General features: G+C 51.1%; 1 protein-coding gene and 1 long non-coding RNA gene across 2 annotated transcripts; one reads left to right on the forward strand and one right to left on the reverse strand.

The window, feature by feature from the left end:
• Positions 1–5,016: 5,016 nt before the first annotated feature.
• On the reverse strand, positions 5,017–7,945 carry LOC126642933 (uncharacterized). Its single transcript, XR_007629633.1, has 3 exons — positions 7,453–7,945; positions 6,192–7,212; positions 5,017–6,081 (listed from the first exon to the last, which is right to left on the reverse strand). It is a non-coding gene; the product is annotated as an uncharacterized LOC126642933 (long non-coding RNA).
• Positions 7,946–8,630: 685 nt separating this feature from the next.
• Positions 8,631–22,766, forward strand: SIN3B (SIN3 transcription regulator family member B). Its single transcript, XM_050320959.1, has 19 exons — positions 8,631–8,759; positions 9,398–9,504; positions 9,927–10,080; positions 11,450–11,713; positions 12,119–12,262; positions 12,483–12,605; positions 13,109–13,198; positions 13,510–13,628; positions 14,229–14,436; positions 14,853–14,969; positions 15,152–15,390; positions 15,895–16,078; positions 16,303–16,897; positions 17,387–17,556; positions 18,223–18,396; positions 18,642–18,734; positions 19,026–19,120; positions 19,584–19,788; positions 20,157–22,766. The coding sequence occupies exons 1-19, from the start codon at positions 8,631–8,633 to the stop codon at positions 20,385–20,387; spliced, it is 3,441 nt and encodes a 1,146-aa protein (XP_050176916.1). The 3' UTR covers positions 20,388–22,766.
• Positions 22,767–23,551: the final 785 nt, after the last annotated feature.

The raw sequence follows: 23,551 nt of genomic DNA on the forward strand, positions 1-23,551 counted from the left end.
CGGTGTGAGGCAGTGATTTCATCTCAGCCTCAGGGTACAGGTAGGCTGTAACCCTGGAATGTGGGCAGACAGGTCTGATATGTTTGGAGGCTTCAACTTTTTCATAGCCTGAGGAAATCCAGAATGTCCCTGGCAAAGATTTGGGCGGTTGAGTTTGTTTGGTTTTGATTTGCAAATTGCAGCAGCTCCCCAGGAACCATCACACACACACACACACACTGCTGCAGAAAACCAGCTCCTGCTTTCCCAAATGAGGGAATGGATGCTTCTCAGTGGAGCTGGCAGATCTTGACATTCCAAAAAAAAAAAGCTCTGCAGGCTGAGGGACTCTCCTGGTGCCACTGCAGCCAGCTGGGTGAGTCAGGGAGTGAGCTGGTTCTGCTGGAGACAAGAGCTGGTGTGAACAGAGACAGGGAGAAGCACAAAACACACCCCAGATGACAGTGCCTTGAAGCACAGTTTAACATTCCACGATTTTAGGGTCCTAATGTTGGCTTAAATTAGATTTAGACTCCCTGCCTGTGTGATTTATGACAGATTAGGATGTCGGTTAATCTCTCCTTGTTTGGGTAGATGACTTCTGAGATTAAAAAGGAGCCCATAAAGACAGATTACTAATTTTTCAGGAAGTCTTCCTGTGTGTGCCAGAGGGGTGCAGAGGATACAGCCAAGGATGGACAGCAGCCTCTTCAATCTCCTCTCGTGGCAGGACTGGGGAAAGCACAGCAGCTGTTCTGCCTGATTCTGCTTCTCCCTCAGTTCAGTTCCCTGGAAAAGGCAAAAACCCGCAGGAATTACAGATTAGGGTCTGCTGTGAGAAGATGGGGGAGCAGAAGGTGGTTTTGAGTGCATGAATCTGCTCAGCTGGTCAGCCACCTTCTGTCACTGGAACTCCACTGTCAGCTGCACTATCTGCCAGCAGGTGGATTTTCTTCTCTCTTGCTGATTTTTCTCTCTTTTCTTGTGTGTGGGTGGGTTTTGTTTGTTTGTTTGTTTGTTTTTCTTTCTATCCTTTCCCAGTGCTGCTGCTTTGGGGGTGGTTCCCCAGACAGGAGGCAGTGACAAGGCCCAGGCTGGGACTTGAGAAAGATGAGAGGGCCTGAACCGTCAATGGAACTGGAACAACCTCATGTTGTGCTAAAACACAGAGAGAATTGTTTCTAAAATGGTCAAGGGTGCTGCACAAAGGGACCTCAGGTACAGCCCCTGAGAGGGAACATATTTATTGCCTCAGAAAGACACCCTGGGGATCCTTCCCAAGTGAGAAACACCGGTTGCTATAGAGATATCCATCCTCCTCAACTACAGATGGATCCCACCAGCATGCAGGGAAGTTTCAGTCGACCACTTCCCATCAAAGGAGCTGGAATTTTCTCAGGATTTCTTAAAAAAAAAAAAAAAAAAAAAAAGAGAGGCACTACAGCCTGGTCCTAGTCTCCACCAGCTTGGCTTTTCCAGGTAAATCAGCTGCAAAGCCCTGAAAGTGCTGACTCAGCCCTCCCTGCTCTGTTGCAATGCAGGGAGATGAGTGTGCTGAGCAGGGAAGTTGTGAAACTGCGGCTTCCTTTGGAAGTGAAGGCGCTTTAGGACAGGGGACAGGGGGCAGAGTTGTGCCCTGGATCAGGAATTAATGGCATTGGCAGGGAGGCCACAGCCCAAGCACAGCCTGTCCCAGGCTTTCCCAAAATCCCAGACAATCTCCATTCCCCTCCACCCCTGTAACAGCAAGAGGTGTTTGTGAAGAACTTCTCTTGGTGGAAATAACTCACATTTTCAGGGGTTACAAAACTCAGTGTCCCCCTTCCGAAAATCATTCCCTCTGAGTCCATTTTGAACTAAGAAAGCACAGGCTTGGAGAGGCTCTGAACTGCCCAAGAAGGGCCCTCAAAGGAAAGAGAACACTGCAGAGTCTCCTCCAGTGGGACATGACCCAGGGAATGTGCTGTTTGGATAGGACAGAGGGGTTTCCAGCCTGAGAAGGGAGCTCAGTGTTTGCAGAATCAATCAGAGCTGCAGCTCCTGGAAGGAATGAGTGACAACTGCAGAGAATCCCAAATTTAAGGCTGAACTCGGTGATCTTGGAGGTCTTTTCCAGCCTAAATGGTTCTGTGATTAGTCAGCTGTAAGGACACAGTCAGTGCTAATAATTTACCTGCACCACCTGTCCAAGATTTGCCAGACCTCATGGATTTTCAGCTTTAGGACGAAGGATGTGACAAGAAATTGGATTTTTACCAAAAATCAGTAAGTTAACCCCATTCTCCCTCACTGCAAGGTCTGGAATTTTTGTGGGCTGAAGTTCTGAAGAAATGATAATGATATCTGATAAAACATGTAAGGAGAAACCTGCCCTTTATATTCTCTGTGTCCTTTAATTCTGCAGGTGTAAAAATTCCTCTTAAATTGAATGCTTTTAAACTTGCACCACTAAAAAAAGAGAGTGCAGGTACATGCATCCAGACATTTCTTTCTATCTGCTTTGTCTTCTTTATTTATCTCAAATGTGCTTTGCTGGTTGTTTGAGTTAATTCAGCGAATAATTCACTTTAAAGGTGTCACACAGGGTTTTTTTTCTAGAGAGTGTTAATCTCTCTTGCAAAAAGCACAGCAGCTGTAAGAATTTCAGCCTCAACTGTGTATGAAAAGCTTCCCTGTGAGCAGAATTGCCTTTGATTGGGGCTCTTTCTCGCTGCTGAGATGGCCAACAAGGCAGTGAGTGGGCTTGAAAAGGGGTGGAGGCTTTGCTGCAGTAAGGATAAAAAAAAATACATTTTTCTGGATCACTGCTCCTGTATTGCTGTAACCACACAACCCAAAATGTCCAGATCCAGAGTTTTCATACTCTTTATTTTTAATCAAGAATCATCAAATGGTTTGGGTTGGAAGGGACTTTAAAACCCATCTCATTCCTGACACCTCCCACTAGCCCAGGTTGCTCCAAGCCCCATCCAAGCTGGCCTTGGACACTCCCAGGGATGGGGCAGCCCCAGCTGCTCTGGGAAAGCTGTGCCAGGGCCTCCCCACCCTCCCAGGGAACAATTCTTGTCTGGGCTGTTCGAGAAGATCGGCACCAAACCAGAAAGCTCTGAGTCCCCAGGGATGGTCCACAGGGTCCCACCATCCACACCCGAGATCCAAAGGTGCCAGGCTCGTTTTCCTGGGGAAAAGGGCTGGTTTTTGGAACCCTCCACCTAAATAGCCCATCCCACTCCCAGAATTGAACATGGATTAAGATTCTTCCCAGACAAAAGGTGGTGGCAGGACAGAAAGCTCTGGCTCTCCTTTTTGTGTGGCTTTTGTGAGACACAGCACAGGCCACACTCTGTCACCTCTGCTGGGCAAGGGAGGCTGTTCCCAGAATTACTGAACCTGCCTTAGCAGCTTCACCCATCAGCTGATGGGCTGAGATGGCAGCAAAACCAGTAGTGCCTGAAATGGGAAACTTAAGCACACCCTGGGTCCAGCCCTGAACACAAGAGTCTCTCAGGAGCACAAGCTGAAATGTGTTGTGCAAACTAACAGAGAGAACTGGCAGATGGGTTCACACTGAAGGCAAGGAGCTCCTTCTCCAAGATTTCCTCCTAAAAACTGGGGAGGTTTTCTCAGTAACTGAGGAAAAAATACAAATCCCCCGTGCAAGGAAGCAGAAATGAAAATGCCATAGCAACAGCCAGGGACAGAACGGGGTGGCACACTGCAAGCTGGTACCACTTCCATGCTTCTGCCTGACTCAAATCCCTCTGGATCACTCCTCCTAACACTGAACCCCCCCCCCCAGGCCAGATTCTGCAGGAGCTGTGGGCCACCACACAACTCTGGGCCTGAAGAACTGCAGGTTTTTCTGGGGGAGACAATTAACTGGATAACATTTTCCAGCACATTAGGCAGAACGACGATACACTCCACACAACCCTCATCCTTTATTGACCCTGGGAAAACAGCTGTGATGTGCAGACTCCTGAGCAGGTGCAGCACTGGATTTGCCACCACCTCCAGAGGGACTTGCAATGGCTTGGACTCCTCCTCAGAGTTTCCCACCGTGGCTCACGGACACTGGTGCTGTTCCTTGGCCCTGTGGGGAGGTTGCTGTCTGGTGATGGGGCTCCCACATCCCACTGGCTCCTGTCAGATGATCCTCCAAGGATCCACATCAGCATTTCCCCAGCACAGCCTGACACTCTGAACACTCCCCAGCGTGCTGTGCCCGAGGCTGAAGCTCGCTGGGAAGCAGGACCAAGGTGAGGAGATGCTTGAGCTGCTCTTGGCATCTTGGTGGGCCCTTACACACAACCTTCACTGGGCTCCTCAGAGGCAGGATCAGTCCTGGGGGCAGACACAGCCCAGGGACAAGTGTAATTATCCATTTGTTCCAAACGAGGTCCAAGAAACACGGGCAATAAGCAGAGCACATCTGCAGGTGTAGGAAGCCAGCCTTGCCTGGGAGCTGAGACAAAGGCAGGCTGAAGGTCCTGAGCCTTTGTGCTCCTCCAGCCCCAGCCCCATTGGCAGCTCCTTCCACAAATGAGGGCAAAGTGGGTCATTTTGTCGCCAGGACAACAAAGGCACACACGCTGACCTAGATATGTCTGCAGGAACCTAATCTTGCTCTGGGCACGGACCACGGGGGTTCCGACGGGACAGGGGGTTCCAGCTGGGGAAACACAGCACAGGAACGAGCTCAAAATGTCCCTTTCCTGGCTGTGGCACCAAGAGCAGCCTCTGCTTTTGTCTCTGTGTCACAGCAGCCACCGCAGCCACGGCGCTCGGTCCTGATTGCCGGCTGCTGGTGGCAGGTTCCCAGGATGGCTCCACGATTGTCTGGGATGTGGAATGTCTGCAGATGCTGCACACCCTTCCTGGGCACTCTGGGGAGGCTTCTCTACTTTTTTGAGGCTGGAAAGCTCTTTTCTGTCTGAGAAGAGCTGTGACAGCCTGGCATTCCTGGAGCTGCAGACACACAGACACCTCCCAGACACCGGCGTTCTCCCAGCTGCTGAAAACACCGAAAATCCCCCGTTTTATCAAACACAAACCCCTGGTTTATAGCCGAGGTGAGGGGTGTGAAGGCGTTTGGAAAAGGAATCTCTGTTGTTTCTGCTGCCACCAATCACAGTCTGCACAGGTGGGATTTGATTTCTGGCAGAGCCAGGTTTATTATCTGGATACACATCCCAAAGAACAGCCCAGACATGACCTTCCTGTGGATGAGGAGGATTGTTTATTCTTCCTCAGCTGCCAAGGTATGGACAGTGCTCAGCTTAAAGGTGCTGGAAGAACGACCAGGTTCAGTTTACCACGACCATGAAGGTTCCAGACAGAAGAGCCTTCCTTCTCCACTCTGACCAGAGCATCCTCCTCACACTTCCAGAGCCCAGTCCCCAAATGCACAAGCAAAACACTTTCTATCCCACTGCACTTCACAGCTTTGCCCAACACCCTGTAAGCAGACTAAATTTCACTGCTAATCTCTCTTTCAGCTCAAGCTCTGCCAGCCTCACATCTTCCCCTTGCCCTGGTGTTTTTTTGTGCAGATCCCTTCTGATGGGAACGCTGAGCCTGAGCCTCCTTTGGGGTGGTGTCAGGAGTCTGTTCTTGCTGCAGGTTCAGCAGCTCCCATCCCTTAGGGAAGTGCTGGGAAAGGCTGCTCTCCCACATGCCAAGTGTCCTGTTAAAGGGGCCAGCACATGGAATTTTTTACTTGCCCAGCCTGATTGAACCACTGTGCCTCAGGGGCAACAAAGGTTGGGTGAAACCCTCTTTGTGGAGGGCCCAGAACACGCCTGCACACCAGGAGCCCTTTCCTGGGCAGTGAGATGGAAATGGTGAGAAAAACTTCAGCTGACAGGATTATTTTTTACTGGTTCTAAGCTTCCCTTTAAGGAAATATAGTCATTAAAACATATGCATAAGGACAGGGTGTTGAAGGGGATTAAAGGCTCAATAAATCAGGAACTAACATCTTACTGGTGCAGACTTTGAGGGGTATGTATAAGTGCACCCTGGCTGATCCAAAGGGATTCCACAGGCTCATGGAGACAGATTTGGAACGTGAAGGAATGGTCCACACAGCTGTCATCTCTGCTGGCAACATCACCACCATTACTGGTTCTCAGGCTGCATCTACCCAGGTAGGGAGGAAGGAAATCTGGGCAACTTCCCAACCAGAGGCATCCCTTCCAAATCCAACTTACAGAACATGCCTCTGATCCAGTAAAGGGGTTGGATTGATCCCCAGCTACCTGCTGGGGTGTGGATTTGCAGTCCTGAATGCGTTTCCAGAACTGCCACGCCTCTAAAAAAGATGATCATTTATTGCTTCAAGCCTCTCTGCTCTCCTTGACCCTGCACAGAGAGCACTGTCCACGCACAGCTCCAGCCAGTTTATGCCCCAGGCCTGAAATAGTTTCATTTCTGCAACGTTTTCAATCAGAAATCCCAAAAGCTGCCCTGTTACCCAGCTGTGAGCAGAGCCCAGCTGGCACACACAGCTGGAGGTGAACAGACAGCACAGCCCCCACTGGGCAGGGGCTCATTAAGCACCTTCCAGAGCAAAACAAACCTCCAGGTGCTGCAAACGTCTGTTTTAGGGTAAAAAAGGCAATGTTTGGCTTGCTAGTGCTAAGGTGTTATCCTTTGACTCATGTTTCTGGGCAAGTTAATGAAGATTTATTATTTCACCTCTTAAATAGAATCAGGCAATGATGAGTTTCCCCCTCCAGCTTTTCCCAGGTGTGGAGTTTATGCAGCTGGGGGTTGCTGATTGACACGTTGGATGGGATGGGAGCAGCAGCCACACTCCTGGCCCTGTGTGACAGCACTTTGATGTCTGCCTCCCTCATCTCCCCACGCCTGGGAGTGTGGAACCTCAGGCACAACCAGCAGCCCAAAGCCCTGCACCAAGCACAGGCTGTGCTGCTCTGGAAGGAATTGTGTCTGTCTTACCCAGCCTGAAGACACTCACAAAGTCACCACCTGGACACTCTGTCTGGGGCAGATTCCCCGATTTCCCAAGTGGTTGTCCTTTGAGATTCCAGAGTCCTCCGTGGCACGGCCAGCAGGGGGGGAGTTATTCCTTCACAAGAGTCTCCCTTGGAAGGTCACAGAAGGCAGATCTGCTTGGAAAGCAGCCCTGGAGAGCGCTCAGTGGATCTGCTGATTCCCTGCAGCGCCTCTGGGACTCGGAGCTCTGTCAGCAGGAACAGATGAGCTATCCTAAAGTACCACAGCACAGTCAGTAGTTAATTATTGCCCTGGGCTGGCAGGGAGGATCCAACTGACAGGATTCCCAGCTCTCAGGAATACCCCAAATCCTGTCATAGCTGTTCAAACTGACAGGCACAAGGCTGCTTTGAAAGCCTCCCTAGAGCTGGATGCACCATCAGGGTGATGCTGTCAGTGACTGAGGGCTGTTAACTGCACCCTGACAGAAAACAAGTCACTGGAGTTATTTACCTGCAGCTGATTCTGCTCATTTCGCCAGCGTGAGCCACAAATTCGGGGAAGAGAATGAGACTTCTCAAGTTAATAACAGCAACAGAAGGCAGAAATTGAGCCACCTCAGGAGAATCTAGTTGATAAAAAAGAGAGTGGTGGAGGAGGTTGGATCAGTGCTGTTACTCTTTCACCTGACAATACTCCAAGGATATGTCTGAGCTACTCCTTCCCACAGGTGGAATAAAGGGTTTTTTGTACAGTCATACCATGCTCTCTTTCCTGCACAGCTACAGGGTGCTTTACCAGCCAGGAGCTGTATTTTCTGATACCTCTCATGGTCCTTCCAGGATTGCTCTTATAAAAATTTTTATTTATTACCTTTATTACTAAGCATTGAATAACCAGTGAATGCTCCAAAAGCATCTTTACTTCAACCTATACTTACCAGCACAACATCTAATGCCAACCACTCATTTTCAGCTCTCCTGGAAGGCATTTCTGCTGCTGTCACCTCCTCCAACCCCAGTCTTCCTCAGCCCCTTCCGAGATCCTCCAGCTCCCCCAGTCCCCTCAGCCCCCCGGGCTCCTCCATCCCAGCTCCCCAGTCCCCTCAGCCCCACAACTCCTCCATCCCAGCTCCTCCCCAGTCCCCTCAGCTCCCCCGGGCTCCCCCAGTCCCGAGGCTCCTCCATTCGCTCTCCTCAGATCCCCCCGTCCCCTCAGATCTCCCCCTGTCCCCTCAGATCCCCCCGTCCCCTCAGATCCCCCCGTCCCCTGAGTCCCGAAGCTCCTCCATCCCGGTCCCCTTAGATCCCCCCGTCCTCTCAGTCCCGAGGCTCCTCCATCCCGGCTCCCCTGTATCCCCTCAGATCCCCCCGTCTCCTCAGTCCTGAGGTTCCTCCATCCCGATCCTCTCAGATCCCCCGGTCCCCTCAGGCGCCGAACAGGCCGGGAGGGCGTGGCCTGGCGGAGGGCGAGGCCCAGCGGGGGCGGAGCCGATTGGAGGGCGTGTCCCGCCGTGGGCGTGGCCTCTGTGTGTGTGTGTGTGTGAGTGTGCGGGGCGTGTCCCGCCGTGGGCGTGGCCTCTCTGTGTGTGCGGGGCGTGTCCCGCCGTGGGCGTGCTCGTGCCCGGGCGCGCTGACGCAGCGGGCGCGCGCGCCGGGCGGCGGGGGCCGCGCCGGGCCGGCCGATCCAACATGGCGGCGGGGGGCGGCGGCGGCGGCCGCGGGGCCGGCGGGGGCAGCGGCCCGCGATGGGGAGGGGGCGGCGGCGGCGGCGGCAGCGGGGGCGGCCGGGCCGCGCCACACGAGAAGCTGCCGGTGCACGTGAGTGCGGGGCCGCCCCGCCGGGCGCGAATGACCCTTACCCACCCCCTCCTCCTCCTCCTCCCCCCTCTCCCCGCCCTACCCCCGCGAAGGGCCGGTGGTCTCCCGCCGCTCTCGCCCGCACCGCCCTGACCGACCCGTCCTCGGCCCCGGCCGCGGTGCTTGAAATCGCCCCCTGGGGCTTGTACCCCCACCGCAGGAGGCGTGGAGGGTCCCTGGGCATGTCCTCCACCCGCTGTCCTCCGGTTCCGTGGGGTCCCCTGGGGCCGCACCCCCTCCCCGGTACCGTGAGCCCCCGGGCTGTTCCCCTCCCCGGTACAGTCCCGCCCCCCGGGCCTGTTCCCCCTCCCTTGTGCCGTGCCCCCTGCCCAGCCCTTCTGGTACCGCGATTATCGCCCCTCGGGACCTGTTCCCGGCCCCCCGGTGCCGTGTCCCCCCCTCCGTGCCTTGCCATCCCCCCCAGCACCTCCTCGGAGGTCCCTCACCTGGTTCCTTGTGCCCCTCTGGTTCCCCAGGGCTGTGGGGGCTCCCTCGGGGGCAGGTCCCACCACCCCCAGGGCCTTGAGGAGCCCCCTCCCCAATTCCGGGGCCGTGGGGGGTCCCGGGGGCTGTTCCTCACCCCTGTTCTCACCCTGCAGGTGGAGGATGCGCTTTCCTATCTGGACCAGGTGAAGATCCGCTTTGGCAGCGACCCCGCCACCTATAACGGCTTCCTGGAGATCATGAAGGAGTTCAAGAGCCAGAGGTAAAGCCCGGGGTGCTCTGGGGAGCTCCTCAGCCTTTCATGGGACCACAGAATATCCTGAGCTGGAAGGAGACCCACAGGGATCTCCCAGTCCAACCCCTGGCCCTGCCCAGGACACCCCAACAATCCCCCCCTGTCCCTCAGAGCGTTGTCCAAACGCTCCTGGAGCTCTGGCAGCCTTGGGGCCGTGCCCACTGCCCTGGGGAGCCTGGGCAGTGCCCACCACCCTCTGGGGGAAGAACCTTTCCCTGAGATCCAACCCTCAATAACACTCCCAGTGTCAGGCTGGTCGTTCCCTCTGCTTGGGCTAATCTGAGTTTCCCAAACTCCTTAAAAATTGCATCCCTTCCTCTGGCATTTTCTAGGCTTTAAGGTGTGTGCTTCTGATTTGGATACAAGTAACAAACCCTTCTCAATTTCAGCATTGACACACCTGGAGTCATCCGTCGTGTCTCTCAGCTTTTCCACGAGCACCCCGACCTCATTGTGGGATTCAATGCCTTTCTGCCTCTGGGCTACAGGATAGAAATTCCAAAGAATGGGAAGCTGAGTATACAGTCACCTTTGAATAGTCAGGTAGGTCAGAGTCTGTAAATAAACTCTGTTCTGGGTGTTGCTGGACACATCTCCTGCCTGGTTCACGCTGGGGAGGTTTATGTGCAGTGCACCTTGCTGAAGTTTTCAGATGGTTGTCAAACCTGTGGTAATGGGTCTAATATAAATTTAAATATTCATTCAAAGAATCAGAGAATGTTTTGGGTTGGAAGGGACATTAAAGATCACCCAGTCCCAACCCCCAGTTTATTGTCAAGCCACTGTTTAGCTTACAAGGGAATGATGATCCTGCCTGAAACACCACTTCAAGTCCAAATACTTCAGATTTGAAAACTGAAGTTGTAAGTGGCCTGACATAGTTATACAGGTTCTCAGTACATGGTGTGGACAGTGGCACATTTCCAGAAGGGATCCTGGAGGGATTGCATTTCCATTCTTCCACTGAGACACCTTCTTTAGGCAGAAGGCAAAAATACCCAGAGTCATAAAATCATCAAATTGTTCAGGTTGAAAAAGATCTTTAAGATCCTGGAGTCCACCTCAGACCTGCAGTTGGTAACATCCTGCAGTGAAACAAAACTGCTGGGATACAGGTGGATGTTGCCTCTGCTTGTTTTGTGTTGCTGCTGTGTGGTTATGGAGGCTGAAACAGAGCCATGAAGTGAATTCTGCTGATAAACTTGTGGTTTAACTCCAATTAGTAGCAGGAGCTATCTTTCAGATCTCAGTTCCCTTAGATCTCTCTGTTGCTTAGAAATTACCATCTGTAAGAGCCTGAAGTTTAATATTCTTAAAAGGGGCAGTTCCTGTGCAATAACCAGTGGGAGCAGGAGCTGCAGTGGGTGGTGCTGGTGCAGCACCTCAGGTGAGGCCAAGAACACCGTGACAGTCACAAGTCAGTGGTTCCTACACCAGGTAGGATTTAGGGGATTTTTTTTTAGGTGATGGAGTTAAACTGGGTAGAGAAACTGGGTCCTGTAAGATCCTGGGCTGATGGTCACTGTAAGTCATGTGCACATTGATGAGGATGAATTTTCTGGAGTGAGGTATTTTTTTGCCTCCTTTTAAGGGGGCAGTTGGGCTTGCACTGTTGGGAGCAGCTGTCAAATTTAACCCCTGCCTGTTGTACAGGCCACAGAGTTCCCTTTGGAACTCCTCTTTGTCCAGCAGCTGCCTCCCAGCCATTCCCGTATTCACTGATGGAGTTAATAAACGAGATAGGGAAATGACTGGCTGATGAATTCTTTTTGCTTTCTTCTTCAGCTGGTGATATTTTTGAGCTAAACAGCTTGCCAGCAGTGATGCTGGGTTGTTGTTGTTGTTGAACTTGCACTTGTGCTCCTTCTCTGACAAGTCTCTCTCTTGGGTGTCTTGTCTTGTCTGTCTGCAGGTGCCCCCAGAGCCTGTTCCCAGTGCGCTCTCTGGCAGTGGGATGTTGCTGCACTACTCCCAGGAGAACTCACACAATCACAGTGACTGCTCAGAGGAGTTCAGGCAACAGCTTCCATACAAAGAAGATAAATCCCAAATGCCCCTGGAATCTGATTCTGTGGAGTTCAACAACGCCATCAGTTACGTGAATAAGATCAAGACGCGCTTCCTTGACCATCCAGAAATTTACAGATCCTTCCTAGAGATTCTTCACACTTACCAGGTAAAAAGTGTTCCATGAGAGGGACTATGGGTTTGCACTGTAGCTGTTGGAGCAGTTGTTGTCAAATTTAATCTCTGCCTGTTGAACTACAGGCTACAGAGTTCCCAGGAACCGGTCATTATCCAGCAGCTGCCTTGTAGATATTCACATGAAATGGCAGAAATGTGAAAAGTGTGGCACTTTGCAGGGACTGAGGTGTAAATGGGTTGTATCCAGACCTGTCTTTCCCAACCCTCAGTGGATTTAGTGACAGCGTGTGTGAAAGGAGACACTGTAAGAACCTGGGGCTGGCAGGTGGTCATTCCGAGCTGTGTAGCAGCTTGACCATTTTTGGCACAGGGCGAGTTTTCTGGCAGAGTGAGGCACTTTTTGACTCCATTTCCACATCTTTGTGTGTGTTTTCAGAAAGAGCAGCTGAACACCAAGGGCCGACCTTTCCGAGGCATGTCCGAGGAGGAGGTGTTCACCGAAGTGGCCAATCTGTTCCGGGGCCAGGAGGATCTTCTCTCTGAGTTTGGACAGTTCCTCCCAGAAGCAAAAAGGTCTTTGGTACGTGCGTTGCTGAGGGCAAGGCACAATATTGAATAATCTCTGTATGTAGAATATGCAAAACACTATGGACAAATCACACAGCCAGTGATGAACTTTGCTCCTCTGCTTTGGGATTTCTCAGAACAGGTGACTTAACCACGCTCTCTGCGTCCTGTTAGGATTCTTTATTTGTGCCAGTTGGGAAGAGAGCCTTGAAGTCATTATTTATTTACTGCAGTTCACAGGGAATGGACCATGTGAGGTGAACAGTGTGCAGAAAACTGAGCATGAGAAGAACCTGGAGCACAGCAAGAAGCGATCCAGACCGTTGCTGCTGCGTCCTGTTTCTGGCCCAGCAAAGGTACCTGAGAATAACCTCATATTTACCTGTTGTGTTTAGGTAATTCCTTAGATAAAGGTGTAATGAGTAGTGTCTTGCAGCTACGTGGGTGTTAGATATGAGATACAAAATTTCAAAGTTACTTTAAAAATAATAATTGCTGTAGAAAAAGGGACTTTTTAAAGCATGCTTAAATGTGTGTGACAGCACGTTGGATGCTAAATATCACGACTTTCTGTACTAAGTATTGACCCTGGAAAGGGGAAATCTGTTGCTTCAAAAAAAAACCCAAAAAAGTCTTTCTTTGGAATTCTCTCTCAAGTGATTCCTTTTTCTTGTTGTTTCTCCTTAGCTGGGAGACATTTGACAGAGATTGCTGTGAGGGCTTGACACAGCAATTCCAGATCACTGTGAGGAAATGTGGGGTCTCAGTCTTTGCAGGGAGCTGTTCTACGTCACTAAAGTGGAATTTGCTGGCGTTTGAGTCCCAGCATGTTAAATATAACTGCTTGTTCTTTTAACAGAAGAAAATGAAGCTGCGAGGTACCAAAGATCTGTCAGTGGCAACAGTGGGGAAATATGGAACACTGCAGGAGTTTTCCTTCTTTGACAAGGTCAGGTTTTGTTCTCACGTTCTGTGGTCTCATCTTCATCCCTTCATGGGGTTGTTAATTGGCTGGTTTTCCATGCAGTTTGTGTGTCAGCACTTTTAGCAATTTGCTGGCTTTTCAAGCGGTAGGGAAAGACAGACCAAGAAGAGCGAGAATGGCTATGTTTGGAAGATAAATGGAGGAACATGCTAATTAACCTTTTCCTGCATGCCTGTCCCTTGCAGATGTATTCTCCCATGGTTCAGACAATTAGATCTGAACTGAAAGCAAGTGGCATAGGAGTAATGTGATCCTTTCCTTCCAAACTGCTGTAGGTTCGCAGGGTGCTCAAGAGCCAGGAGGTCTATGAAAATTTCCTCCGTTGCATCGCCCTCTTCAACCAAGAGTTGGTTTCTGGCTCTGAGTTGCTCCAGCTTGTGACACCCTTTTTAGGGTGAGTTACCAACTATCTCTGCTGTGTCATACTTTGTAGGTCCTGCTCTGTTACTTTCTGGACACATTTTGAACTTTGTTACAGAAGTTTTGGATTTAACTTCGGAAGTGTCTCCTTGGGTGAAGAATCCAGGAAGAGGAGTAATAACATTTGAACCTTTAAACATATCCACACAGCTCTTAAAGAGCATCTTGAGGAGGATGTTTTCCTCTGTCTGTTCACACTCTCAGAATGTAATAAAGGTATAAACATGAAATCTGAGAGCAGAGCTGTGTAAATGATAAGTAGTTCTAGCTCTGCTGTGAGCCTCCCGAGCCGTTTGGCTTCCAACAGAAGAGGGAGAGTCATGTGGCAAGGATCAGTTTCTCCTCAGGCAGTTAAGGGGAGTATTCATGTAGTGAAGGGAATTTATTTTCCTGCCTTAAGGTAAAAAAGACTCCAAAGTAATTCAGAGAGAAAGATGGCAGTGATAAAATGTCGGTGAAAGATTTCTCACTGCAGTGCTGAGTTTGTTCCGATATTTCTCCCTCCGTTTTATGACACACATTAACCACCCTCAAACTGCCAGAGTGAAATAACAATATATTTGTGTTTTTGAAGGAAATTCCCAGAGCTCTTTGCACAGTTCAAGTCCTTCCTTGGTGTGAAAGAGCTTTCCTTTGCCTCTCCGCTGAGCGACCGATCCGGCGATGGAATGAGCCGGGAAATCGATTACGCCTCCTGCAAACGCATCGGCTCCAGTTACAGGGCTCTCCCAAAAACCTACCAGCAACCAAAGTGCAGTGGGAGGACAGCCATTTGCAAGGAGGTACCTTGGGATCAGCCTGTTCAGCCCCTGAACACACAGCTGCACTCACATAAATGAAGAGCTGCAGCTTCTGCACGTGGAGTCCCCTCCTCAGTGCTGAGTCACCAGCTTTAGTCCCATGCCAGTTATTCAGCTAATTTGTTTAAATAGTATCCACATTTTACTAATTTTATCTAAACCTTTCTCAGATCACATCTTTTAATACCTTTCAGTCTGTGTGCAGACACAGATTTATTCTTTTAGACAGAAGAAGAATATTCAATATCCTGGAATTCATTTTCTAACAGGGGGTCAATATGTGTGTGAGGTGATAGAGAAGGTGCCTTCAGGCTTTCTGAGCAGGGTTTTCTGGGGAGAAGCATCAGAGTCCATCTGGGCTCACAGTGCTCCATGTCATGTTCTCTGCACTGTTGCAGGTATTAAATGATACCTGGGTTTCGTTTCCATCCTGGTCTGAAGACTCCACTTTTGTCAGCTCCAAGAAGACTCCGTACGAGGAGCAGCTGCACCGCTGCGAGGACGAGCGCTTCGAGGTACCTGTGCTGCTGAGCTCCTTCCTGCCCCCTCAGAAAGCCAAACCTCCAGCCATGGGGATGTCACTGAATTAACTGGTGGCCAATTCCCCAAAGTTCTGTTGGTGGTCACTGGTTTGAGCTCGAACCCTGGCCGCTGTTCTGCCTGTTCTGACACTGTGTGTTCTGTGATCTCTCAACAGCTGGATGTTGTCCTGGAGACCAATTTAGCCACGATTCGGGTGCTGGAGAGTGTGCAGAAGAAACTGTCACGGCTGACCCAGGAGGACCAGGAGAAATTCCGCCTGGATGATTGCCTGGGAGGGACGTCAGAGGTGATCCAGCGCCGCGCCATTTACCGCATCTACGGGGACAAAGCACCAGAGATCATCGAGAGCCTCAAGAAAAACCCAGTCACTGCAGTTCCTGTTGTTCTTAAGAGGTAATTCCCTTTCTCCTGTGTACCTTTAAAGAATCTTAAAAGCATTTTTAAACGGCTACTGACAGGATAGGAGGACATAACCTCAAGCTGTGCCACTGGAAGTTGTGGTTGGACCTCAGGAGGAATTTCTTCACAGAAAGGGTTGTTAAACATTGGAAGAGCTGCCCAGGGAGGTGGTGGAGTCACCATCCCTGGAGGTGTTCAAGAAACACCTGAACACGGCACTCAGTGCTGTGGGCTGGGTGACAAGGTGGAGATGGGTCACAGGTTGGACCTGATGATCCCAGAGATCTTTTCCACCCTCAGTGCTCCTGTGATTCTGTGAACTGTTTTCTGTAGGTGTCATTTCAAAGCATAACTCACCATCACTGGTGGTGCTTTTCTGAATTGATTTCTGGCTTCCAGGAACACTGAAAACTTCTTGGTGCATCCCAGTTATCCACACTGCAATGTTTTGTGTGCATTGCTGTCTTTGTGAACTGAAGTCCGCTGTACGTTTTGCAGATTGAAAGCAAAAGAGGAGGAATGGAGGGAGGCCCAGCAGGGCTTCAACAAGATTTGGAGGGAGCAGTATGAGAAGGCCTATTTGAAATCCCTGGACCACCAGGCTGTCAACTTCAAGCAGAACGACACCAAAGCCTTGCGCTCCAAGAGCTTGCTGAACGAGATCGAGAGTGTCTATGATGAGGTGAGTGTGACACTGAATAACCCACCCTCTGTGGCTTCATTTACAGCATGACCTAGACCTGGACACAGCACCTGGGGCCACGTGGAGTGGTTGTGTTCTGAGAGTTCTCAGTCGAAAAAACAACTGTCCCAAGCTCAGTGTTAATCCTGGCTTATTTCTTCTGGCAGGAATGGCTCCTGAGCATGGATTGGAAGGATCTTTATCTGTTTGTCTCTTGATTGCAGCATCAGGAGCAGCATTCAGAGGGGAGAAGTTCGTCCACAAACGAGCCTCATCTGATCTTCATCTATGAAGATAAGCAGATTTTGGAAGATGCAGCAGCTCTGATCAGCTATTACGTAAAGAGGCAGCCTACCATCCAAAAGGAGGATCAGGCAACCATCAGGCAGATTGTGCATCACTTCATCCCTGAGCTGTTCTTCTCCCAGCCCCCTGAGCACAACATTTCTGAGGAATCCACAGATGAGGACAGAGAAAACCACCAGGGGCAAAACCTGGATGCTCCCGAGCTCCGGAAAAAACACGTGCCTGGGCCTCCAAGCAGTCCTTTGGAGACCAAAGCAACCTTCTGTGATGTTACAGCTGCTGAGCCCCACAACGCTCTGGATGATGTTTACAGCCTCTTCTTTGTCAACAATAACTGGTATTTCTTCCTCCGCCTTCACCAGACTCTGTGCTCGAGGCTCCTAAAGATTTACCGCCAAGCTCAGAAGCAGCTGCTGGAATACAGGACTGAGAAAGAGAGAGAGAAACTCCTCTGTGAGGGAAGAAAAGAGAAGACCAACGATCCAGCCATGGAGCTAAGGCTGAAGCAACCAAGTAAGAATAATCCAGGACATGGTCCACTCTTAATGCTCTGGTTGCCAGTGCTCCAGTTGTGTATATCTGAGTCACTGGACCAGCAGGCAGATCTGTGAGGGGTGTAGAGGTGCAAACCTCTGCTGTGTTTGTGATTTGTGGACACAGCTCATTTAACAGGGCAGCCAGTGTGCCATTTGTCTTTGGGGGGCTCTCTTGTGTAGCTCACAGAGACTTCACTGTGCTCAGGTGTTCTCAAGGTGTCTCATATTAATCTGATACATTGATTTAAAATGTAAATGGCCCCACAGAGAAATAGTTATTGCACAAGGCAGCCCTGGAAGTGCATGAGAGAAACTGTTCCAGCCTGTCAGGGCACAGAGAACTGCCTGTCTGTGAGGACGTTCTCACACTGACCATCATGGTCCTTGAGCAGTGCTGTCCCTTGGATCTCTTAACTTCACTCTGCCTCTTCCATGCATTAAATGACTGCACTTTCCCCCTGCCCAGATGAGGTGGAGCTGGAGGAGTACTACCCTGCCTTCCTGGACATGGTGAGGAGCCTGCTGGATGGGAACATCGACCCGACGCAGTACGAGGACACGCTGAGGGAGATGTTCACCATCCACGCCTACATCGGCTTCACCATGGACAAGCTGGTGCAGAACATCGTCCGCCAGGTGAGGCACCCCTGGCGTGTGGGGAGGGCTGCACATCAGCCCTCTGCTCAGACAGCTTCCCCACAGTGCCACTGAACTTGGAGAAAATCAATTATTGAAAAGTTATACAGGGTGGGGAAACGCCCCAGCGGGAGTTAAGTGAGGGACTTGCCCACCTTAAGGGGGTTTACTCTTCCTGGCCTTTTCCTGGCCAGGTGGTCACAGCACCAAGCCTGACAGAGCTCAAGAAGAGTTTGGACAATGCTCCCAGGCACGTGGTGTGACTCTTGGGGATGGTCCTGCGCAGGGCCAAGGGTTGGATTTGATGATCCTTATGGGTCCCTTCCAACTTGGCATATTCTGGGATCCTGCAATCCAAACGTTTTTTGAGTTCCAGTCATTTTAAAAGTCTGCCATTCCCAAAATACATCTAAGGCAAAACAAAAGCAGTTCAGTCCTGCTTAGTCAAACCTGTCTTCCAGTTGTAGTTTTGTTACAGGTAAGGCACAACAGCCCCTCGTTCTTTGTTCCATGAAAAAGAGACAGGTGGGGAATCCCTGGAGTTAAACTTGGCTGCTCCAGCTGAGCTGTGATGCTGTGCTGGCTCTGATGCTCCTTTCATAACACACTAGAGTTAACTCTTGCCCCAGGCTTGCTGACTGAAATCCCCCCCTTTTTTAATGGAAGCTTCACCACCTCGTGAGCGATGACATCTGCTTGAAGGTGGTGGAGCTGTACCTGAACGAGAGGAAACGAGGAGCTGCTGGAGGTAACTTATCATCCAGGTGTGTGCGGGCAGCAAAGGAGACCAGCTACCAGTGGAAGGCTGAACGGTGCATGGCAGATGAGAACTGCTTCAAGGTAAGGGCTCGCTGCCAGGGAACTCCACAAAGTGACTTGGGAGAAATGGGTTTGGAAGCTCCCCACCATGGGGAGAGAGAGCAGTGTGGAGAGAAGGTACCAAAAGCAGGGTGTAGACAGTGAGGGGACAGACTGCTCTCTGCTTCTCTCCTAGCTCACATTTGTTGTCCAAATGACTTGTGAATATAGAGCATTTCACTGTGAACCCATGTGGCCAATATCTTCTGCCTGTGCCTTCATTCCAGGTCATGTTTCTTCAGAGGAAAGGACAGGTGATCATGACCATTGAGCTGCTGGATACAGAAGAAACCCAGACAGAGGATCCTGTGGAGGTCCAGGTAATACCACAGAGGTCATGGAGCCTGGGTACCCCAGGCAAAGCAGATATCTTAAGAGGGCTTTCCTGATTTCTCGTTCCAAAATGTGAGACTTTGCCAGGAGGACAAGTTTACCTGGGAGGTGGGGTGATGACAGGTGGGGTTGTGGTCGTGGAGAGAAACGGTCTGCCAGCAAAAGAGTTTCAACATAGATCAGCCTCAGAATGAGCAGCTGGGAAATAAACAGGTTCTTTGCAGTGATGTTTGTCCTGATGAAGTGAAATGTGACTGCAACTGGTCTCCCTTGTGTAGCACCTGGCCAACTACATGGAGCAGTACGTTGGGGTGGAGGGAGCTCCCAACAACCAGAACGACGGCTTCCTCCTCAAACCCGTCTTCCTGCAAAGGTGAGCTGCTGCCTGCCCTGAGCCACACCTGCAGCAGCTGCTGCTGCTTCCTCTGGCTGTGTGGCAGTGGGGGATGTGCCATACAGCAATCCCAGGGAAATGCCCTCACCTCTGAGGTCCAGAGGGGTTGGTGCAGTCCAGAGCTACTGCATGAGGGTGTTAAGAAATCTATGACCACAGCACCGAGGTTTGTTCATGGAACTGTGTTTGGAATGGGGTGGATCTGCCTCAGCAGTCCTTCCTGGGAGGAATGTCAGCTCTACTTTGTTCCCATTTCACTAAATATTTGTCACAGCAAACCCGAACTGGACAGATTGGAGGCAGATCCCGGAGAGAGCCTGACAAGCTAAACGTGGAAACACATTTCTCATACAAGCTTCATACTTGTGCTGTGAGCTCTGCCAGCTCAGGGGAAGGGATGGCCAGGTGTGCCACACCCTTTGTCATCCTTGTCTTGTCCCAGAAACCTGAAGAAGTTCCGCAAGTGGCAGTGCAAGCAGGTGAGGGCCCTGCGCAGCGAGGTGAAGAGCTCCTGGAAGAGGCTCATCGGGGTGGAGAGCGCCTGCAACGTGGACTGTCGCTTCAAACTCAACACCCACAAGATGATGTTCATCATGAACTCGGAGGATTACATGTACAGGAGGGGAGCTCTCTGCCGGGCCAAGCAGGTGCATCTCCTTTCACTGTCTCTGCAGCTTGGGCAGTAGCAGAGGTTGAGGATTGGGAGCCCAAAGAGATAGGTACCGATAAGAAGTCTTGTGGCTGAATTCCTGCAAACCACACCCTGAAGTTACTGCTCTGTGTCGGATGAGACAGGGAGGAGAGCTGGTAAATGCTCTGGATTTGGGATTAGTTTAGCAGTGCAAATTCTGAGGGGGAGTGGCAAACACTGAGAAATAGGGATTGAACACAGGTATGGGGTTCCTGTCTCTCTGTTTGTGCTGTGTCCAAACCATGCACATCTCAGTCGTAGGGAGAGGCGAGAGCTTTTACCTCTCCCCCAGAAACCTCTCAGTGACCTTTCCTGCCCTTTCAGGTCCAGCCCGTGGTGCTGCTGAAGCACCACCAGCAGTTCGAAGAGTGGCACAACCGGTGGCTGGAGGAGAACGTGTCCATGGAGGCGGTGGATGTGGTTCAAGACTGGCTGATGGGAGACGAGGACGAGGAGATGGTGCCCTGCAAAACCACGTGCGAGACGGTGAACGTGCACGGGGTGCCAGTGAACAGATACAGAGTGCAGTACAGCCGCCGTCCCGCCTCCCCCTGAGCTCAGGCTCGGCCCTGGCACCCAGACACGTTGCTGGTGAAGCTCATTTACTCTGAGAATAGTGGTGGGAATGCAATGTATTGTATTAATGATATTTATCCAAGCAGCATTTTACTTCGGGTTATGATGTATTTTCCATGTGGCATAGACTCGTCTCCTTGCAGCGTAATCCTCCGGCCATCATGAAGAGACTTTTTAAAAGCTTTATGGGAAGGGGGGGCTCTTGGCACTGCCACCCACTTTTTAGCAGTTTCCTGGCTTTAGGCCACTTCTGTCCAGCCAGTCCTGGAAGGCTCAGAGAGGGGGTGAACTACCACTTGTGGCTTTGTTGGAGAGATGGAGCTGGGCTGGTGTTTGAGCAGATGCTGGCAGCTGCTTCCACTTTGAAGGGTTTAATATTGCCCATCTTCCTGAATTGATGCCATCTTGGAGCCTGCAGAACTCTTCAGTGTAACCTGGGAGTGCCAGGGCAGCTGAGAGCACCCGGCACAGCCCCGCTGCGGGCGGCTCCGTCAGCCAGCGGGAACACGGCAAGGGATGATTCTCGTAACTGGTGCTCTGCTAAGAAAGATGCCAAAACTGAGACAGGGGTGACCAGCACTCTGCCTGCTCTGGCTCCCCCTCATCAACCAAGAGTTCTGGAGCACGAACTGAGGGAGGAAACGGAGCTGCAGCGCCAGGCAAGGGAGCGATCTGCGGCACGAGGACCCACCGACCTGGGTCACTTTGGGAACTGAGGACCTGCTGTAGCCTCTGCCTTCTCCAGCGGGAGGGAGGAGCATCCACTGCGAGGTCTGGCCTGGTGGTTTTTTTGTTTTTTTGGTTTGTGTTTTGCATGTTGATGGGCAGCTCCGGAGCGCTGCCCTGCCCTGGGTTTGCTGGGCTGTACCGCGCCCTTCCATCGGCAGATGGAGCTCCCGCAGCGCCGCGTGTGCTGGAGCTGAGCTGCGTCCTGAGGCACTCTCCTGCTTCTGCTGGCTCAGCACAGCCGCTGGATTTGCGGGGACACGTGGAAATCTGTCCTGGTGGGAGGGGGGTGGGGGTTTGAGATCCAGCCACAGCCATCGTAGATGAGCTTTTCCACTGAAGCATCTGTACTGCTATCGAAGCTTTTCTGCCATGAAACCCAACCAACCCTCCCCTGCCCCGTGCAGAAAACACTACATCAATCATCTGCTTCATCTAGTGAGAAATCAAGGAAATGTAGTTGTGTCTGTCCTGCAACCCCACTGGGACTTCACTCCTGTTTTCCAGGGGCCAAGGACAAGCACACTGTCCATGGAGTGTATTACAAACATAATGTCTTGAGGCATATCCAGCCTCTTTGCAGCTTTTCTTCCCAACTCTCTCCTGACTTTCTGGGGCAATACAACCCCCCACCCTGATACTTTCTGTGGCTTTGATTTTTAGGTTATTACTTCTGCCAGACCTGAGGAGCAGCCTTGTAGGATTTGTCCTGGGTTATTTCCACTGTACGACATTTGGTTTCGCAATTGTTTCGCTTGAGAGTAGAAAAATTGGCCTTTGGGGTTTGTTTAATAGAAAACTGTCCCGAGTCTTTGTCTTTTTTTGCAAAATAATCTGTGGGAGGGAAGCAGGGAGGCCAGTCTCTGGCATTCGTGGCCACTTGCACAACCACTGCCAGCAGAGACTTTTCATCAAGAACTCCTGTTTTCCTGGGCTGGGTCTCTGTTACATTTTGGTTACTGAAAGGATCTGAAGGTTCTTTCCCCCTGCTCTCGTTGCAGGAAGGGACAAGAGACCCCGAGGGGTTGGGGGGAGCAGGGGGACAAACCCAGTGCAAAGCACGGTGTCCTCCCCCCCCTTTGCCTCCATCCAGCTCACCAAACCACACCTCAGTCCTCACCTCTCTGCTGGCCCCCAGTGGAGATGACAACTGTGCCAAATTTTATGGTTTTATGATACAGAAAAAACTGTTTACTGAAAATAGGTTGCAACTTGTGGCTTAAAATGCATTTGATTGCAGGGGTGCCGGGGTGGGAAAGCCCCACCTGGGCACCGTCCTGATCCATCGCCCCATTTTAAGTGTACTTCAGGTATTTTTAAGCATCCTTATTTTGTAAACCTTTAATTTATAATCTGAACAGATTAAGCAAGACTTTGGCCCTTTACAGTGCTATTGTCTCAAAGCTGAGAGGGGCAAGGATGGGAAGAAGGGAATAACAAGGCAGGTTTGAGAGGGGCTTGTTCGTGTCTGAGGGGTTCAGCTCGACCTCGAGTCAAGAGTTTGTTCTTCCATTTGTTTGAAGGATCTTTGCTTTTTGGGCTTGTAATTGCTTTGCCAGCTCCTTGAATGTAGTTTTTTTTTTAATATTTATTTGCACATTCAAGTAAAATAAAATAATGATTTTAAAAGTCCGCGGCTCTCACTGCTTTCAGTTTTCTTTCCTGTTAATTTAAACTTTCTGACAGGGCCCAGAATTGATTGACTTGTACCTGAAAATGGATTTTAAATGGTAGACAAGATGCAGTTGAAAAGGTGGTTGAGCTTCTCTTGCAGCAGTTCCTGGGCAGAGGGCAGGATGTGCTGATGTGTCTTTGTTTCCAGCCGGTGCTCAGTGAGGGTGTGAGCAGAGCACTTGCTAAGGAGAAAGGGAAATAATTTTCCTGCAAGTCACCTCCAGTGGAGATCCCAAACAGGATCCCACATCTGTGCTGCCAAAATCTCTCTTGGAACCAAGGCCCACGACTGGAGGGGACTGGGGAGTCCAGGGGGTTGGGATGGATCTCAGGGAAAGGTTCTTCCCCCAGAGGGTGGTGGGCACTGCCCAGGCTCCCCAGGGCAGTGGGCACGGCCCCAAGGCTGCCAGAGCTCCAGGAGCGTTTGGACAACGCTCTGAGGGACAGGGGGGGATTGTTGGGGTGTCCTGGGCAGGACCAGGGGTTGGACTGGATGATCCTTGTGGGTCCCTTCCCGCTCAGGTTATTTGTGTCCTGCCAGACAGCAGCATCTTGCAGCTGCCTTTACTTCCAGCAGCACCTTGGCCACAGAGCTGAGGCACAAACCCAGCCTAGGGCTGGCCCCGAGGAACTCACACACTCAACACAACCAACCCTCAGGAAAAAAGTGCCTGCTCCCAGTTCTGACATCCATCACAACATCTGCTACAGGTTAAGGCAACAGCGCTGCAACCATGAAAACA

This window comes from Myiozetetes cayanensis, unplaced genomic scaffold, assembly GCF_022539395.1.
Source record: "Myiozetetes cayanensis isolate MyiCay16 unplaced genomic scaffold, myiCay2020 scf26, whole genome shotgun sequence".
NCBI lineage: Eukaryota > Metazoa > Chordata > Aves > Passeriformes > Tyrannidae > Myiozetetes > Myiozetetes cayanensis.

What these genes read in the sequence shown, in the direction of transcription:
- SIN3B (XM_050320959.1), top strand. Translation starts at nt 8,631, where the DNA reads ATGGCGGCGGGGGGCGGCGGCGGCGGCCGCGGGGCCGGCGGGGGCAGC. An exon ending in ACGAGAAGCTGCCGGTGCAC is followed by an intron (nt 8,760 to 9,397) that starts GTGAGTGCGGGG and finishes CTCACCCTGCAG; the next exon opens with GTGGAGGATGCGCTTTCCTA. An exon ending in AGTCACCTTTGAATAGTCAG is followed by an intron (nt 10,081 to 11,449) that starts GTAGGTCAGAGT and finishes GTCTGTCTGCAG; the next exon opens with GTGCCCCCAGAGCCTGTTCC.